This window comes from Nomascus leucogenys, chromosome 20 (genome assembly GCF_006542625.1).
Source record: "Nomascus leucogenys isolate Asia chromosome 20, Asia_NLE_v1, whole genome shotgun sequence".
Classification (NCBI taxonomy): Eukaryota; Metazoa; Chordata; class Mammalia; order Primates; family Hylobatidae; genus Nomascus; species Nomascus leucogenys.
The window spans coordinates 75,446,552-75,465,703 of NC_044400.1; the positions used below are offsets into that span (position 1 = coordinate 75,446,552).

General features: G+C 52.8%; 2 protein-coding genes across 4 annotated transcripts in view; one reads left to right on the top strand and one right to left on the bottom strand.

The window, feature by feature from the left end:
* Positions 1-12,378, top strand: part of NSG1 (neuronal vesicle trafficking associated 1) — a 73,711-nt gene extending 61,333 nt beyond the window's left edge. For both annotated transcript variants that reach the window (XM_030801432.1, XM_030801433.1), the window contains 2 exons: positions 843-953; positions 10,559-12,378. In XM_030801432.1, coding sequence (XP_030657292.1) covers positions 843-953; positions 10,559-10,759 — 312 coding nt within the window. In that variant the 3' untranslated portion in view covers positions 10,760-12,378. The remainder of the gene's footprint in view (positions 1-842; positions 954-10,558) is intronic.
* The window catches only part of STX18 (syntaxin 18), a 120,669-nt gene continuing 113,804 nt past the window's right edge, over positions 12,288-19,152 (bottom strand). Inside the window, exons 8-11 of one of the 2 annotated variants that reach the window (XM_030801430.1) lie at positions 18,540-18,598; positions 16,902-16,971; positions 14,247-14,327; positions 12,288-13,454 (exon numbers count right to left, since the gene is read on the bottom strand). In XM_030801430.1, coding sequence (XP_030657290.1) covers positions 13,359-13,454; positions 14,247-14,327; positions 16,902-16,971; positions 18,540-18,598 — 306 coding nt within the window. In that variant the 3' untranslated portion in view covers positions 12,288-13,358. The remainder of the gene's footprint in view (positions 13,455-14,246; positions 14,328-16,901; positions 16,972-18,539; positions 18,599-19,152) is intronic. The other variant, XM_030801431.1, reaches the window with a different exon arrangement.

A 19,152-nucleotide genomic window follows, 5' to 3' on the forward strand; every position in this document is an offset into this window, starting at 1 on the left:
ATTACAGGTGTGAGTCACCGTGCCCAGCCCGTTTTGGCTTTGAGACATACTCTCGTCCCTGCCAGGCTCCCTGGCAGCCGGGTGAGTGCCTTCAAGGTCCAGGTCCAGTGTCATCTAGTGACCCATGTCCCATGCCCTCCGGCCGGGGCAGGCTGTCCCCCTCCAAGCCAGCTGTCTTGCAACTGTCGTGAGTTCATCTGTAAACACCAGCTGAACACCTACTGTGTGCTGGGGCTGTCTATTGCTCAGCACACTATGGTGAAGAAAAGCGAATCCTTGTCCTTGAGGACACTTAACTAACCACATGGGCAACCGCCGAGGGTGAAGGCCAATGGGGCTGCAGAGGTTTTGTCTTTCCTGGTCCCACACAAAAGCAGGCTCGTGTCCATGTGACACCGTGTCCCAGCACTGAGCCCAGGGCTCAGGACACGTTTGCTGAGCGGATGCTTGGCTGGCAGCTGAGGCACCACGGCCGTGATGGGGCAGCGGGCAGCCCAACCCCGCTTCTCAGACATGTGTCTTAGTGGCCCGAAAGCTGCCTGGGCAACAGTGGGGCTTCCTCGTATCTGTACCCTGAGCTGTCTATGCAGGACCTCGGGTACTAAAAATAACTAATTTAAAATGAAGGTCACTTATGAATATGGTGAAAAATTAAAATGTTACCAAAAAGTTGCCCAGTGAACAGTGATGCTCCTAACCTCTCGTCCCCAGCTGCCCTTCCCAGGTTCTTCCAGAGACAGTCTCTGCGCATGCTGTGTGTTGGGGGGCTTGCGTGTGCGGGTGTATCTGTGTCTGTCCTGCTGCCTTCCGGCCACCCCTGACGGTCCCGCCTTTGCCCACAGGTCTCCGTGCTGGTCCTCTTCGCCCTGGCCTTCCTCACCTGCGTCGTCTTCCTGGTCGTCTACAAGGTGTACAAGTATGACCGCGCCTGCCCCGATGGGTTCGTCCTCAAGGTAAAGCTCCGTTTTCCCCCAGAGGCCCTGGGACGCCTTTGCACCCATGTGCTCTCCCTTGAACTCGAGGCTGCTCCTGCTGTCTCCCCCAGCTGGCCCAGGGACAGGCCTTAGAGCAACAGAGGGCCAGTGTCAGGAGTGTCCCTGGGAAGGCCCACCTGGAGAGCAGGGCAGGTAGGCAGGGGGCACGTGAGACCCACAGGAAGGAAACTTCTGGACTTGGCCCCTGGGAGCTGACCTCAGCAGTCCCAGGAAGGGCCCTCCTTGAAAGTGGGCCCAGCCAGGGGCTGCCGTGGGAAATGCCCAGGATGATACCTACCAGGTCCCAGCGGATTGCTCTGGGGGAGGGAGAGAGAGGGGACCATGTCCTCCACATGAAAGAGGAGAGGATGTACTGGGGGAAGCCAAGTCCCACAGAGAGGAAAGCCTTGCCCAAGGCCACACAGGGAATGGGGAGCAGGGCTGGGGGGCACACCCACCCTCCTGACCCGTGTCCCTCTCCTGCCTGTCCCACCGCGGGAGCCACAGTGGTGCTGGGCTCTCTGCAGGCCTGGAAATGCTTGCTTTGCATATATAATGCTCATTCCCAAAAGCCCACAAGTGGCACGCAAGGCAGCGGGATTAAAGAAAGGGAGGGGAGATACGGGTGGAAAGAGAAGATGGAGCCAGGGAGGCCTGGCCTTGCATCACTTAGTGACGGGAATACGTCCTGAGAAACGCATTGTTAGGCGATTCCGTCATTGTGCCAGCCTCACAGAGTGTACTGTACACACCCGCGCGGCCCAGCCTGCTGCACACCCGGGCTGGAGGGTGTGGCTGACTGCTCCTAGGCCACAAACCTGGACAGCATGTTGCTGTACTGAACGATGCAGGCAGTTGTCACACGATGGTAAGTATTTGTGTATCTAAACATAGAAGAGGTCCAGTAAAAACATGGTATAAAAGATAATGCATGGTCCACCTGAATAGGGCAGTTCCATCATGAATGCAGCTTGCAGGACTGGAAGCTGGTCTGGGTGGGTGAGGGAGGGAGTGGGTGGTGAGTGAATGTGAAGGCCCAGGCATGACTGTGCACTCCTGTGGAAGGAGTGAGCGCTGGACACGTGGGCTACACTCGATTCATAACATATTCTTTCTTCAGTAATAAGTTAACCTGAGCTCACTAACCTTTTTACTTCATAAACTTTTTTTCTGTGTGTGGTGGAGTCTCGCTCTGTTGCCCAGGCTGGAGTGCAATGGCGCCGTCTTGACTCACTGCAACATCTGCCTTCCAGGTTCAAGCGATTCTGCCTCAGCCTCCCGAGTAGCTGGGATTACAGGCACCCACCACCACGCCTGGCTAATTTTTGTATTTTTAGTAGAGATGGGGTTTCACCATGTTGGCCAGGCTGGTCTTGAACTCCTGACCTCAAGTGATCCACCCACCTCCGCCTCCCAAAGTGCTGGGATTACAGGCGTGAGCCACTGCACCTGGCCCATAAACTTTTAAAATTTAAGTTTTTGACTCTTTTGTAATAACACTTAGCTTAAAGCTCAAACACATTGCACAACTGTATATTATTTTTCTTCATGTGCTTTTTCTATTAAAAAAATTTTTTATTTTTTTACTTTCAACACATTTTTGTTAAAAGCTAAGGACACAGACACACACGTTAGCTAGGCCTGCACAGGGTCAGGATCAACAGTATCACCGCCTTCTGCCTCCACACCTTGTCCCACTGGAAGGTCTTCAGGAGCAGTGACAGGCACAGGGCTGTCATCTCCTAGAATAACAATGCCAGGCCAGGTACGGTGGCTCACGCCTGTAATCTGAGCACTTTGGGAGGCCTAGGTGGGTGGATCACCTGAGGTCAGGAGTTCAAGACCAGCCTGGCCAACATGGTGAAACCCCCATCTCTACTAAAAATACAAAAATTAGCCAGGCATGGTGGCGGGTGTCTGTAATCCCAGCTACTCGGGAGGCTGAGGCAGGAGAATCGCTTGAACCCAGGAGGCGGAGGTTGCGGTGAGCCGAGATCGCACCACTGCACTCCAGCCTGGGCAACAGAGGGAGACTCCGTCTAAAAACAAAACAAAACAAAACAAAACATTGCCTTCTTCCAGAATCCCTCTTGGAGGAGCTCCCTGAGGCTCTTTTAGAATTAACATTTTTTTTTTTTTTAATAACTAGGCATAGACTCTAAAATACTGATTAAAAAGTATAGTATGGTAACATAAACGAGTAACATAGGCATTTATTATCACTGTCAAGTATTATGTTCTGTATGTAATTGTATGTGCAAGACGTTTATACAGCTGACAGTGCAGGGGGTGTGTGTACACCAGCACCTCCGCAAACGTGAAGAGTGTGTTGTGTTCCATCCACACAGTGGCTGCGAGGTCACCAGGCGACAGGAGTTTTCAGCTCAGTGACAGTCTTATGGGGCCACCGTGGCATGTGGTCCATCGCTGACCCAAATGCTGTTATGCCGCGCGTGGCTGTAAAACAACGCTTGCTGTGGGCTCCCGTTATCCATACACTCCGTAGCTGGCTCTGAACTTCCTAGAGTCAGTGTGAGATGCTCATTTCCAGGGCTTGGCACTGCTGAGATTAAAATAAAGCAGGAGAAGCCAACTGTTTCCAGCACTGAGCACGTGCACAGGGAAGCCTGGCTTGGCAGCTGTCACTGGGTAGCTTGGGTTTGGGTTTCGTTTAGGTTTTGTTTTTTGCTGATATGAGGACGCAGAGTCCTTATGCGATTAGTAGGAAAGGCTGGAATTCATGTTGTCCAGCCCAAGTCCCTTTTTCTCCTTCCACGTCTTGCTGTCCTTCAGGCTCCCGACATTCAGCCCTTCCCTCCTTGGGCAGGCATGTACGTGGCACCCACCCCATGCTAGCAGCTCTTGCTATTGTTCTAGGCGCTGGAACACAGCCGAGAGCCAGTCAGGTGCAGCCCCCTGCCTTCACAAGGCTCTTACATTCTCAAATGAATGGTGAGGAAGTCAGTCACACTAAATGCGAAGGGTATAGACAGATAGGAAAGAGGGCCCAGGGGTTGGGCATGGACATGTGGGCGGTAGTTTCTAGAAGGATGGTCCACATTGGAGGAGTGGGTCTCCAGGAGGTGAGCCAGGGATCTTGCGGGTCTTGGGGGAGTGTGCCCAGCTGAGGAAAGCCCCCACCCTTACACTCATGTTTTATTCAGCAAGCCCCGTCCATGCCCTAGGCTGGGGCTGGGAGAGTTTGAGTCTGTTTTGGAGGCTGAGAGGACACCAGGGCTTTACAACAAACAGAAGCAGAGGGTGCGGGGTTCAGGGAAGGAGGGCAGTGCTGGCCCTGATATGTGATGTTAGAGGAGCACAGAGGGAGCAGTGAGCGGTGGGGACATGCTGGTGGGGGTGTGCTGGTGGGGGACCAGCCGCAGGCACAGGGAGGCAGTGGAGGATGAACCAGCTTACAGCCAGACCGGGTGCACCCTGAGTGCCAGGCACAGGCCCCTGGAGGAGGGGGAAGTGATAGGGTGATCTCTCAGGTCACCCGGGGAGGCTGGAGGTTGGAAGCGAGAGACGGGGCAGTGAGATGACCAAGGAGACTGCTGCAGTGGCTGAGGGAAGAGAAGACCAGGGCACTAGGGATGGAGGGGAGACTGCAGACTGGGGGACTGATTTAATTTGGGAGGCAGAGGGGTAAAAGGAGAGGGCCTGGTGCAGAGCTAGCTACTCAGGGAGGCTGATGTCATGGAGAGGGAGCATGGGCAGGCCCAGGAGCTGGCCCCGAGCAGGAGAGAGGACAGCAGAGGACAGCTTCCTGGGGGGCCAGAAGTCCCCACCGAAACCGGCTACTTACAAATAACTGAGGCCAGCGGCTTCACCAGCTGCCCTGGAACTTCCTTCCTGGCTCATCCTCCCTGGGCCTGGAGCAGGTTCCCCACGGGGAGGAGGGGGTGGCTGAAACTGCCTTCCCCATCCTGCAAGCCCAAGTCCCGCTGGATACCTGGCCTGGGTGGGAGATGACCCAGGAGATGAAGCCCCGGTCCTGTGCCCGGCTGCAGATGAGACTGGCGGCCACAATGGAAGGGGCCTGGCACCTTTTGTTTGAAAGGCGCTCTAGGTGATTCCCATCCACGGCCAGCCTTGGGAATTGGGAGTCCCCTGATAAGTTGTTCTGGAGTGATGTCCTGTGGGACTTTGGCATTTTCCACTAGCATCTAATGAGGGGGTGTCCTTTCCAGAGAAGGCACCGAGGAGGGCCAGGGAGCTGCTGGTCTGTATCCAGCTGCCCTTGGCCGAAGCTGGAGAAAGGAGAGGTGTGAGCTCATGAAGTCCCCCTGCCCTCTTTCCTCCAGATTTGTGCATGTGCTTGTCACACACCGGCGCTGGGCAGCTCTTGTGGGGCTTTTACACATTACTCATGGAATGCACCCAGAAGCCCTGTGAAGTGGATGCTGTTATATCCCCCTTTTACCAGTGGTTAGAGGGTGCACAGAGGCTCTTCGTGGAGCCCCAGGTCACGCCCTTCAGTTCACTTGGTACAGTCAGCATGTGCGGTGTTTACTAAGTGCCTCCAACTGTGTGCACGCTGGACTCGACACCTTGAGGCAGGGACCTCAGAGCCCCAGGCAGTGGGGAGGGGACAGGCTGTTTCTGGGCAGCCACTCCCAGTGGCCCCAAGCTAAGGCATATCATGAGGAGGGTCAAAAAGGCAGACGTGGCCTGAGAGGACACTAGGTTTCTACCTCTGCCTTTTAAAAAAAAAAACAAAAAAAAACCATGAAATTACTACATGAGTTTTATAAAAAAGTTTTAAACATAATGGGGAAAGTGCCTCAAATCCCATATTTTTATACTGGCTCTTCCCTTTATATTGGCCATTCTTTTTTTTTTTTTTTTCATGTAGAGACAGGTTACACGTTCTTGCTATGTTGCCCAGGCTGGTCTCAAACTCTTGGGTTCGCTCAAGTGATCCAACCTCAGCCTCCCAAAGTGCTGGGATTATAGGCATGAGCCATCGCACCTGGCCCTTAGTGGCTATTCTTTTCCGGTGCCGGCTGGGTGCTGGGTGCTGGGTGCTGGGAACACACTTAGCTACCTCAGTCCTCCCATGCCCCACAAGACAGGTCCGTCATCAGCTTCACTTCACAGGTGAGGGAATGAGGCCCAGAGAAGATGGGGAACCTCCCCAAGCTCCTCCACGTGCAGGCCCAGCTGAGTCACGCTCCCCTCGAGGCACACGCCCCACAGGTGAGGGCGGCTCTGTATGAGATGGGTATGGGGGGCAGCGGGAGCATCTCAGGAAGGCTTCCCCGGCCCATCTGCGCTCATGGCAAGGCCTCTGCGTTTTGCTTCCGCTGGGAAACCCCCTGGGGTGCTCACCACCACGGGCACCAAGGTGCCTCCCCAGCCTTGCCTTCGGGCAGCCACGTTGTGTGGGAGGCATCTGGGGACTCCATCTGTCCTTCTCCCTGGGCGGGGCACCTGGAGGGCAGGGCCGTTTCTGAGCCATCTCGTATGCCAGCCCTGAGCGGGGCCGCCACTCCACAGGTGTTGGCCGCATCAGGTCTTGCAGGGCTCTGCTGGGTGCCGAGGTGGGAGGGAAGAGGGGAACCCGTGGTCCGTTTCCCTGAGGGATGACGAGCGGTAGATGGAGAGGACAGCGTGAAGGGGCGTGGCGGCGAGGCTGGAGGGGAGTTTGTCTGGCCAACAGAGCCTTCCGGATGCACGTGCTGCCGGTCTGAATGGGCTGTTTGTTCTGTAGCGTGTCAGGTGCTTCCCGACGTCCTGGTGGGGCTGAGATCAAGACGCTGGTGATAAAAGTGCTGTACCTCGGTGGTATCTTTTGGCTTTATCTTTTCTGTACACCCTGTGACCTGGAGCACATCCTGGCTTCTTAACTTGAGCCACTGTGCATTGACTTGAGTCCTCAGCAACACGGCGGTGTGACTTATTAGGCGCATTTTATAGGTGAGGGACCTGAGATTCACAGGGAAGACACTCCTCACGTGAACTCAGCTGGTACGGTGGGCCTGACTCCAAAGCTTCCCTTCTCCTGTAGTGCTGCCCTCCTGCCAGTGGCAGCCCCTGAACACTGGACGAGGGGCAGTGTTGGTGAGAAGCACATTCCATTTGTCCTTTCTCTCTTGAAAATAGCTCTTTGCTCACAAGGGCCTTGCAGGTATAAAGTATTCTCATCTTTAGACTTCAGAGTTCAATGAGCTGGTAACAAAGAGAATGGATTCCCCATGGAGGCTGGGTGGCATCAGGAGCTGATCCCTGTACACCTGCCTTAAGCCTGTGGAGGTGAGTCACTCACCTCCGAGGACAGGCTGCAGCCACAGCTGCGAAAAGAGGGAAAACACCCCGGCCCCGCCTGAACCACAGGGCCTGGCCTGCAGGGAATGGGGGTGTGGATTTGCTGCCAGAATCCGCTTCCTGATAAACCTCTGTAAGACCCAAGTGCTGTCTCGAACACCCCCAACCCACGGCCCCTCCCCATCCCCTCACCATCTTCCCAACCCCTAGTCATGACCACCTAGTGGCTCTGTGTGCCAGCGCTGGGGCACAGAGCATCACATCTATCTGTCAGCCACCACCTAAGATAGGTACCACCCTCCCTCTGCAGAGGATGACACAGGCCTGCCACTTCCTGATGCTACAGCAGCATGAGCTCGGATTTTCTGAGTGAAGACCACGGGCAGGGCAAGGGGACCAGCAGGGCCGATTTCAGCAGTGCTGGGGCCTGGGCTGTATCATGCTCCTTTTGGTGGTCCTGGTGCCTAGCGCAGAACCGGCATGAGCTAAACCTGATGGGCAGCCCACCTGCTAACCTCACTCTGACATCCCTTTTCCTAAACATACAGCAGGCATCCAGCGTAAGAATTATCCAGATGGAGACGGGAGCTCACTCCCTTAGAGAAAGAACAAGACATGCCAGGTCACACTCAGACCTCCAAATCTGCTCATGCGAGAGCTTTTCTATGTCTGAGATCCCCCTTTTTTCCTCTCTCAGTGAAAATATGTTTAGCCCTGTGTCTGCTCCTGACACTACATAGCAGCCAGGCGACATCACATGAACCCGCACGTTGGAGGGGCCTCTGGATTCAGAGCGTTGGCCCAAAGTGGCCCCACACTGGGTAGAAGATGTTGTGTGGACTGCGGCCTTAGCCTTGGTTCCGTTTGCAGCCCTGACTTACAGGGCAGGTGTAGGCTTCCCTGAACTCAGCTCCTCCTCTATAAAATGAGCTCTGTAATTGCTGCCTTTGAGGGCACCAAAGGGTGAAACCTCCGTGAAAGCTCCAGTGAGTGAGGTGGTCAAGGCAAGCTGGGATCCGTCTGTCCGGCCAGTGTGCCCCACCGCAGGGACTGGATGAATGTTGGCTGGATTTAAAAGACAGTTCTGACCAGCGCCCCCTGGGTAGAGCTTATTGTAAGGCCTTCCTTTTCTCACTCTTCTGTTTTTGGGTTGGGTGGGAAGTCTTGGATCAGTACCTTGGGTGACACGGTATGGGGTCATGGAGTTGAGGTTGTAGTCACCTGTCTGGGTCTCACTTCCCCCATCTATAGAGTGGGACTAGTGGAACTCACCTCACAGAAAAAGAATGCCTGAAAAGCATCCCGTACATGGTCAGTATGAGAATGACAGGAGGCAAATGCAAACCTGAGCAGTTCCCTTTTCCCGCTTGGGGGAGATGGGCCTAGACACAGCAGGACAGCCTCAGGAGCTGGCCCCTCAGGTGGGGAGCCCAGTTAACCTGCCTTTAGCTTCAGAGGTAGAAAGACCTGCGCTCAGACAAGGAGGTTCCCCAAGGCGATTCCCTGGTGTGTTGTGGGCAAGCCAGGTGCAGATGTCTCCTGCCTGTCCTCACTCACTGGTGCTGCAGCCACTGCTGGGAATCCTAGCGTTGGCCTGAGGTACCTGGAGATGTTGAGTCATCAAAGAGATTCCGGATGTTCACCACCCTGTATTTACCTGGGGCGGGGAGAGGAATCCAGCACTTTGGGTGGCAGAGGTGGAAACTGCAGGGTTTTCTTGGTAAGTCCCAGGAGTCGGTGAGTGCTGTGGACTTCGCCACGTACCAGCAAAGTGGCCTTGATCACTTTGGACGGTGGACTCAGTAGGGCTGAACCTTAGGCTTACTGGGGAGATGTTTAAAAATACTGATTACTGCGGCACAAGTTTGCCGAGTCACACTTTTGTGGGGAGGGCCTGAGAATCTGGAGTTTTTAAACCCTTCCCAGGTGACGGTGATGGTGGCTAAGGCTGGAGACCCCTGACTAAACTGCAGTCTCACTTTTCCTATCTGATAAAGTGGCCCTTCTTGGCTGTTAGCGTAATGCTTTGGTTGCTTAGACACACAAATAGTAGCGGCTTTGACAAGGTGGAAGGTTTATTACTCTCTCACACTAAACTCCAAGCTTGAAGGCAGTGTGGCACCCATGAAGTCATCCCGGAGCTCCGATTCCCTGTCTCTTGCTGCCCTGCCAGCCCCCAGGGCTTTGTCCTCTGCATGGTCAGAGCTGGCCCAGAACGGGGCAGAAGGGTGGAGGGCAGGTAGCTTCCCTTTAAGGGCCCGGTGCAGAACTGGGTTGGTTACATCCACTTGAATCCCATTGGTCAGAAATCAGTCAATGGCTTCATCTGGCTACAAGGCAGGTTGGGAAATGTAGTCTTTAGGTGGGTGCCACATGCCCTGGCCAACTCCCTGGGGAGAATGGGTAGTGGAAGACAATTAGCAACCTCTGCACGCCTTCCTTGTGGGGACGGTGTGGGGTCCCCGAGCTATGTGAGCACACTGACCGCCATGCCCACTTAGTGCCCCACCAACCCCAGCTCTAACTGCGGGGCAGTGGGTTAGGTCTGCTCCTGTCCTGCCAGGCCACCAGCCTTGGCTGCAGGACCTTAGCCTTTTTTGGGCCCTGGACTCCCAACAAGCTGATGACAGCGACGAACTGGTCTCCCTCCAGAATGCCCATACAACAGAATTCCACATACAACCCTAGGAGTCCTTGGCCTCTGCAGGGTTTGTAGCCTGTAGGGGACAGCTTCTGGCACCCCTACCCCTCCTGAGCTCCTCAGCAGCCTCCAGCTGCTCCTTGGGTCACCAGGCCCCCTCCCAGCTCTTCCAGTACTGCTCTTCTGACTCCTGCCCCAAGGCCTCTCTCCGTTCTGGTTTCCTTTGCCTTGAGTGCTGCCCCTCCCTCATCTCACCTAGCTAAGGTCTGCTGAGAACCTAGCTCAAGGGAAGCCCTTCTCACTTCCCTTCCATCCTCATTTGAATTGGTTGTTTCTGGACATGTCAGAAGTGTCGTTGTTTTCCAATTGATTAAAAATGACAACTAGTGCAAGATCTTCAGTGAAGTAAGGCCTGCTGTCCCATTACACTGGCGCCCTTGGAGCCCAAGTGCCCGTCTGCCATGGCACTCACCAGCCAGTCTATTAAGAATAATCAAGGCCAGGCTTCCCCTGTGCTGTGCTCTCTGAGGGCAAGATCCATGCCCGTTTTTGCTCATCACTGTATCTATTCCTCAAGCTCGGGGAAGGTGCTCAGTAACTGTTGGCTGCCAACTGGAGACACACTGGCACCCCCTCTTGCACCGACGCGTGCTCTTAATGGCCTCTTGTCTTTCAGAACACCCAGTGCATCCCAGAAGGCTTGGAGAGCTACTACGCGGAGCAAGACTCCAGTGCCCGGGAGAAATTTTACACAGTCATAAACCACTACAACCTGGCCAAGCAGAGCATCACGCGCTCCGTATCGCCCTGGATGTCAGTTCTGTCGGAAGAGAAGCTGTCCGAGCAGGAGACTGAAGCGGCTGAGAAGTCAGCTTAGCGGGATTGGCAAGTTCCTTACAATGTGTCACTTGCAAATAACAAAGGGACTTTGAGGGACATTTCATTACATATAATTACTGATACTTTAGAGGTTACTCATTTACGGTGCAATTGCTTCTGTTTGCTAATGCTGCTTTGCAAATAAAACTTGCTGCCGACCACCCATGGGCATAAAATCAAGTGCATTTCAGCATTGCCTAAAGAGCTCTGACACCACTTTTCATGTTAAGATCTTCATTTAGCTCCTTTACTGGGATTTATTGGATGCTGTCAAAAAATAAATTTACACTGGATATGCCAAGGGTTTGGATCTCAGATAAATGCATTTTATGGAATTGATTTTCTGAACCCACCCTGTCTGCAAACCTTCCTCCACAGCCATATCTAGAGTGATCTCTCGCTGTGCTAAGAGCAAGCCTACTTCGCATTTCTTCCTTGGCCATCAGCGGGTAACAGTGCTGACTGCTGCCAAGGTGCGCTGTAGTGAGTGGCATAGAGAATGAGGGGAAAGACCCACCTGCCCCTCCCTGTGCTGACTCCTGAGTCGGGGTGGGACGGCCCTGCAATGTGGCAGGCTCGGTGTGGATTGACTACTCTCTCCCCTCTGACTCTGGCATTTTGATAAGGAGGGAGGGGCACCACCCATCTGGGTGGAGACAGCTGGGGTTCGCTCCAGTGTGTGTAGACTGGCAGAGCGTGTGAGGGAGGGGGCTGGGAAGAGACGGGCCGTGAGGTGCAGAACTCTCCCTGCAGGTAGTCTGTCTGCTCTGTGATGTGCTGATAGGAAAGAGCCCCCACTGGCCCTCTGGTTCACTTCTATTATGAATAAATTTGCACCAATAGCCCCGTTAGTTTTTAGAGAAATGAGCTGGGTGGGAAAAGTGGAAATGTAATTTCTGGCAAGCTAGAGCTACTTTAATTTTTATTCTATGAAACTGATATCCCTTGATGTGGGAAACAGGCAGGAAAGGCTGTGGGGTGGGGGTGGGGGGCTGGTGTGGCACTGTGCAAAAGAATGACAAATTTCAACTCACGATCTTTGTAAGAAAATTGTTCCAGTTTGAATCTTGATATTAAAGTTTATGTTTACAAAATTGCCAGTTAGATGAACCAAGTGTGTTAAACAATTAAATAGAAAAAAGACATTTGCAGACGTTTCTTCTATGTTATTGAATGTGTTGTTTCTGGTGTACATGTCAGAAGTTTCAGTTTTTTAGTAGATCAGAAATAAACGACAAATAGTGTGAGATGTGTTGTGAACAGGCATGGTGACCGTGGTCAGCGCCACTCTTGTTTCCTGAAATGTGCTTCTAAGACAGAAAATATATTTTCTCATCAAGGGTGTCTGGAGACACAGACCGTGACCTTGGCACAGCGGTGTGCATCACAGAGGCATGTGCTGAGAAGGGCGTTGTTAAGCTGTGGAAGATGACTCAAGAGCAATAAATCAGTGCCAAAGCTTCCCTGCACATCTGAATAGAGACAAGTGAAGCCCACGTGCGCACAGTGCAGAGGCCGAGCCAGTATTTCCCGGTAGATGTGGACTTTATTGACTGTGAATTCATTTACATGTAACTTCTGACATTTCACTCTGTGCAAATAAAGAACACGAGGATACCCGTGCTGCCCAGTGGACTGTCTGCACACACACGCATTTCACCAGGCGCAGTGCAGACTGTCTCATGCCCATGTGGGCGCTGGGATGCTTTCTGCACAGACGTCTCATGCCTTCAATTACACATAGGTGTTCCTGTTTACGCTTCCCGGAGGTCAGAAGCACAGGCATGAGAGAAGCAGGCCCGTTCTTCCGTGGCCCACTTCCTCCTTTGAACAAAGGCTCCTTGGACCCAGTGGTGGGAAACTGGCCCTCCCACACCCCCTGCCTGCTCTGGGGGCAGCAGTCTTTGGAGGAGTCACGCCAGGCAGCCCCTCACTGAGGGCCCCAGTCTCCCCTGCATTTCTTCCCTGATAGGAGACGGCTGGGCTGCCACTGAATTTCTCAACTTAGACTCATTGACAACACATTAAGGGGCTGTAATTATATTTATTAGATTAACAAGGCAGATGTGAATTTTCTCTTCTATAATCCAGGGAGTCTGTGTATTGGTTGACTCAGACAGACAAGAAGCCACAAGGAAACAAAGAAGTAATCATTTGTTGAGAGACGTTATTAACTATGATCTTCCCTGAAGCTACCGGGATGGGAAAGGTCAGTGTTTTCCTTTGAACCCTGAGACAATTAGGGGCTCTCGAGGCCTGCTATGCCCCTGCTACTGGAGCAGCCCCCCTGCCAAGGCAGCCTCAAGTTCAGGAGCAGCTAATCACCAGCTCCCTCATTCAGTCTTGCCTGATGAGGGCTACACAGGCTGCCTCCCATTGGTGTGCACTGTTTTCTTTTTCAGCTGCTGAATGGGCTGAACACCATTGGCCTGGGGTATCCCTTTTTGGGGAATACATCTGTCTGTCTGAACCTCTTTCCCTTCAAATGACACTGTGATAAAATCTGGTCATACCATGCTCCAGCACCGGAGGTACATGAAAGCACGCAGTCTGTGAGCGCCCATGAGGACTCTCGTGCTTGGCCCCCGTGGCCCAGGCTAGCTGTCGTACCAGTCAAGGAAGAGCAAGGAGAAGGAGCACATCACAAGGAAGAAGAGGATCCACACGCGGAAGCCAGCGTTGTTTTTAATGGCCTGGGCAGGGATGGGAGCACAGGTGTTTTTATCACACAGGATTTTGGTTTGAGCAGCCCTGAAATGCCCCACTCTTCCCACGTGCTCTCCTGATCCTGGCTGTAACTATGGGTGTCGTTCCATCTGTGCTTACCTTGAATAGATGGATGGCTTAATTACTAAGCAAAACCACAAACTGGGTTTGAGATCCACCAGAAGACAAATGGGTTATATTTCCCTCTGTTTGGCCATCATTTGGGTCCTGCACAATTCTCCCTCAACACAACTCTCAGAATCACTCCCTTCTGTCCCAGGGTTAAACGCCCCGAGCAGAGTGTGACCGCAAGCTTTGTGTTTCCCAGTAACACGATGTCCGTGGTGACCCAACCCTGAGGGCTGAGCTCGGGAAACAGTCCCCTCAACAGGATGGCTGTAGTGTCCTCTGTAAGCAAGGGCCAGGCTCTGACCCCTTGGTGGGGGCCAACAAGCTCGTCTACCCATGTGCATCCCTGGACGTGGAGAGCTGGCCTGACCCTGCCAGGAGTACCCCCACCCACCCTGGATTGCTCCTTTGGAGACTGGTGAGCCACTGCCTCTCGAAAGCAGTCGGAGGTGGGCAACGGGTGGTGGGTCTCATGAACACACCCAGCTCCGCTGGAACAGACCATGGTCTCACGGTCACACAGTTTTGTGATCAGCCTTGTGAGGTCTGCCCAGCAAGGCTCCTGGGCAGCTGTGCCGGCGAGACTAACACCCGCTGCTGGGACTCAGTGCTGCGCCACATTGCACCTGGGGAACCCAAGCAGCGCCTACCTCTCTTATGTCTTCGTTGCCTTCCTTGATATTTTCAGTTGCCCCCACAACTAACTGGTGAATGCTATCAATCTCAGCTTCCTGTGGGAGAAAAGATAAATACAAGTTGCGTATCCTTTATCCAAAAACCTGAAATCCAAAATGCTCCAACGAGCATTTCCTTAGTGTCATGTCAGAAAGTTTCAGATTTTGGAGCACTTTAGGACTTCACATTTTGAAGTTTAGGGATGCTTGACCTATACAGCCACTTCCTCCTCCCTGAAGCGTATATCATGACAAGAACAGTAGCCGTCACCAAGGGCAAACGGCTTTACTTGCATAGCCACAAATCCTCACAGCACCCCAAGAAGTAGGTATTACCTCTGTTTTATGAAAGGGAAACTCACAGCTCAGAGAAGTTTACTAACTTGCCCAAAGTCACATCACACAGCAACCAAGTGGCAGGACTGAGATGAGACTTTTTTTTTTTGAGACAGGGCTTAAACGATCCTCCCACTTCAGCCTCCCAAGTAGCTGGGAGTATAGGCATGTGCCACCACGCCTGGCTAAATTTTAAAAATTGTTTGTGGAGATGGGGGGGTCTCACTATGTTGCCCAGGCTGGTCTCGAACTCTTGAGCCCACACCATGCTCCCACCTCGGCCTCCCAGAGTGCTGGGATTACAGGTGTGAGCCACTGCACAGGGCTGAGACCCCAGCTTGTTGCAGTGCTCCTTCCGCCGCACCTATCATCCCTCCTGCGCCACTCGCTGGTGACGGACAAAAACCTAAGAGCTATGGTTTGTGGAGCAGCCACCATATGCCAGGGGCTTCCCTTCTAGTCTCTCATTTCTTTCTGAAGTCCACAGAAGTAAGCTTTAAAATGTATGTGCTTCGAAATACATATGCTAGGTTCAAAAATAGTGCTTTGTGTTTTACTATCATATCTCTTAAAAAACAGGCTAAAATTTAAAAATCAAAATAGGATGCAGGATGCTTACAGAAAACGTTTACTCCAAACAAAGCCTTGAAAAGCCTGAGAAGCGTGGGATAACACAGGGGCGTCTGGCCCCGCAGGAGCAGAGACGGTGCTAGACGTCCTTACAAGCAGGAGTGCCTGCTTCTCTCCTCCTTTTGGTGGTGGTGAAGCTGCTTCCTAACAGGGTCGGGGCAGAATGAATGCTAGTGTGGGTTTTTGGAGAAACCTGACTGACACATTGTAGGGAGGAAGGCAGCATGTGGCCTCTGATTCCCAGCAATGAATATTACTGGGATGGCTTTGCCTTACCGTCACCGCTTTTTAGAGAATCTCGAAGTGTGAGCTAAGTGCCCTTTTTAGAGAGTCTCAAAGTGTGAGCTAAGTGACCACTGCCAAGGTTCCAGTGAGAGAATCAATATGAACTACAATGCAACACTGATGAAAAATGCAAGAAAGATACATTGTTCCTCAGGACTTAGAAACTCCTGGTGGGCTGGGCGCAGTGGCTCTCGTCTGTAATCCCAGCACTTTGGGAGGCCGAGGCAGATGGATCACCTGAAGTCAGGAGTTTGGGACCAGCCTGGCCAAGATGGTGAAACCCCGTCTCTACTAAAAATACCAAAATTAGCCAGGCGTGGTGGCATGCCTGTAATCCCAGCTACTCAGGAGGCTGACTGAGGCAGGAAAATCGCTTGAACCCGGGAGGAGGAGGTTACAGTGAGCCAAGATAGCAACATTGCACTCCAGCCTGGGCGACACAGCGAGACTCCGTCTCCAAAAAAAAGAAAAAGAAACTCCCGGTGAGCCAAGGCAAGGCTCTGCCTATGCTCTGCACGCCCCTCCCAGGCCCCCTGGAGCCACTGGGAGGTTTGAAGCAGGGTAGTGTTATTAAAAAGGGCAACTCCTATGAACCCGAACTTCCAAACCGCTGTTAGACTTAGTGTACCTCATTTACAATTTCACTCTGTCTGTGTGGTTTATGGAAAGTCATTTTGTGAGGGAAGTATCTTAAGTCACGTAGCCCAGTTTAACATACTGGAGAAAATTGTGTCTTTCAAACGTTCCCATAGTCTTTAGCTGCTAAAAATAAAAGGGCAAATTTATCAGGTCTCGAAAAGTTTTGCCAGTTATTGGCTGGAAGAATTTCAGAAAATTCACTTGAAAAGAACAATCCTATTTCCCATGCAGACACCATCCCTGAGGTGGCATGGACCTCGCGCTGTGAGAGGCCTGGGTCTGAGCTCCTGTAAGTCTACTGACTGGAAAGCAACTGCCCGTCAGCATCGTGCTGGGTGCTTCTGGAGTTCTCTTTCAAACAGAGAACAACCCTGCAGGAGTCACTCCATTCTACAGATGGGAAACTGTAGCCTGGAGGGGCTACCTAGCTTACCCAGCACATCCAGAACCCTGACTGCCAGGCCTGGACTCTCCTCCCACGTGCCACCCACCGCATGCGCCACCACATGGGGTGGTCAGTGGGTCCCCTGTGGGGAGCTCCTCCTCCATCACACGCGTGCAGAGGCAGCTGTGGGTAGTGAGAGCTTTTCCCTGAGGAGCTCTGCGCACGCACACCTGCTAGCAACACATGGCTCTGCTCCTGGCTGCGTAGAGCAGCAGCCTTCGGGAAAAATGTCTCCGCTCTCAAGTACATTCCCCTTTAAGTTAAAACGTACAGCTACTTTGTTTTTGTTTTTTTACCTGTTGCAAAACCTTTTCCGTGAATATCTCTTGGAGTCTGGAAATCTCAACCACTCTCCCTTCGATTTGCCTTCATAAAAAGAATAGATTACATATTAACTATTAGCACTTGGTAATCTAACAGGACTGTTACACATTTCTAAAGAAATCCTATCTTCTACGTGAAGGTGGGAGAGACAGAGGGGGCACACTGTGTCGGCCAGGGGAAGAGGAGATGGGAGAGGAAGGCGAACTCTCCTTACTGGGTCACCTTCCCTGTCTCCCGGCATAGCCTAGCACACCGGTCTTTTTGGAAGTCCACTCTACCATGCCAACTGACCCTCAGTCCCAAGAGGTGGGTGCCTGCAGTGCCCTTTGCATTCTGTGTCACTGCTTGGAGACTGGGGAGGGCCTGGTTATGCCCCAGTTACAGAAAGCAGTCTCCAGTAAGTTGTCTGCCTAGCCTCATCACCATGGTAACACATGCTGGGGATTCAGAAGGTCAGAATATGCTGATGATCCAGCTTTGTTACTGCTTAGCAGGTTAAAGAAAAAAGTGTATTTACCTTCAAACCAACTCCCTGTTCCAAGAAAAAAGCTCCTCTGATTCATTAGAAAATGCCATATCTTGGTTTGGCAACGGAGTGTTCTGTCGGATCTGAAACACTTGGGCTAGCCATCTTCCCAGTGTCAGGGGCAGCATGGGCTACCCTGGGGGGCGGGTGGGGACCCATCTATTTAGAAACGAAAGTTGGCCCAGGCTGAAGTCAACTGCTGTTCCAGCACAAAGCAGCGACAGCAAGTGGCAGGAGGCAAAAAGTGGTGGGAGCTGAGCTCCTGGCCAGGTGGAAGCAGAGATGAATCCCAACAGTATCACAGTGGCAGGGGGCAGGGGAGGAGATGTGGGAAGAAAAGCCAGTGAGTATCTGGGCATGGGAGAGTAGCGGGGCCGGGGCGGAGAGTGAAAGCTAGGCTGTCGGAGGAGGACTAGGAGGTCCATCTCTGAGGGGAGAAGGCGAAGAGCCCCTTTGGAGGCTGACACCTACACTGAGAAAGTCCTCAGGCTGTGTGAGTGCAGCATCAGGATTGATTTTATTTGGGGGACATGTCCACAACAGGCTCTGCAAAGTCCTGGGCCTTACTTTCGGCATGCTCCAAGCCTTCCCACAGAAACTAGAGGCCAATGGGTGCACGTGTGGGTGACCAAGGCCTTACCTTCTGCGTTCCTGACTCCCTGGTGGGTACAGTACAGGAGCAGGTAGACCCCAGTGGAGCCATTTGCAGAAGAGGGCTTCCCTTGGTTAGCTACCCCTTCACGAGGGCCCCATTTCATTTCAGAGTCGCTGTGTGGAAATAGCCCGAATGGTGGTGGAAATTACACGCAGGTAATCTGTAGTCACTCCTGCATCTCTTGGGGTGGGAAGCACCTGGGCCCCCCGCAACAGTGGCAGCAGGCAGGAGGTAACCCACAGGCCCACAAGCTGAGGGAGTTGTGGATTCAGGCCACATGCCCACCCCAGCCCAGTCAAAATGGCTGAGGGGGGCTGCACCAGCCCAAGGGCCCCATGTGGATGCCTGAACACCAAGGTAAATAAAGTTCCTAGTTCCTGGAAAAGTTGTAAAGCAGGCTATCAGCTCACAGAGGAGCTACAAACATACCTCACTTCATCAAACAAGCTGTTCATTTCACCAATTAGTCGCTGATTTTCCTGTTCAAACTGTGAGGAAACAAACACACTCAGGATGACATCATACTGAACTTAGGCAAGAGTCTAGCAAGAAAGCGGACCTACGCTCCAGGAATCACTGCCGAAGCCCCCGTTTCCAGCTGCAGCAACGTGGCAGCCGGTGCTGGATGACCGTGAGCATTAGTGTGAACAACGTCCCTGCTTTCAGGAGAAAGTTTTAAAAAAGCAGCTGTGCTGCCTGGTAATTGACTTCTCCATCTCAATGACTGCACTCCAGGGGTGCAAGCTGATTGCTATGGCTGTAGCTGTATCTACCTACCCGCTCTCCCCTGGGCTCCCACGGCCTGCTTCGTGACGCTGGTGCCATTATTAAGAAAATTCTTTTGTTGTTGTTTTCTCTCATGAACTATACTGAAGGACTATATATATTTTTTAATATGGAGAAGGATCTGGTGTGGGGAGGGTCTGGAGGTGGGCAGCTTGGCCGAGCTGCCTCTGGACCCCTCTGACTTCAGAGCCATGCCCCTGGCCACTCCACTGCTCAACAGGGACAGAGGCCCAGAGCCAGAGGAGCGTGTTTCCCA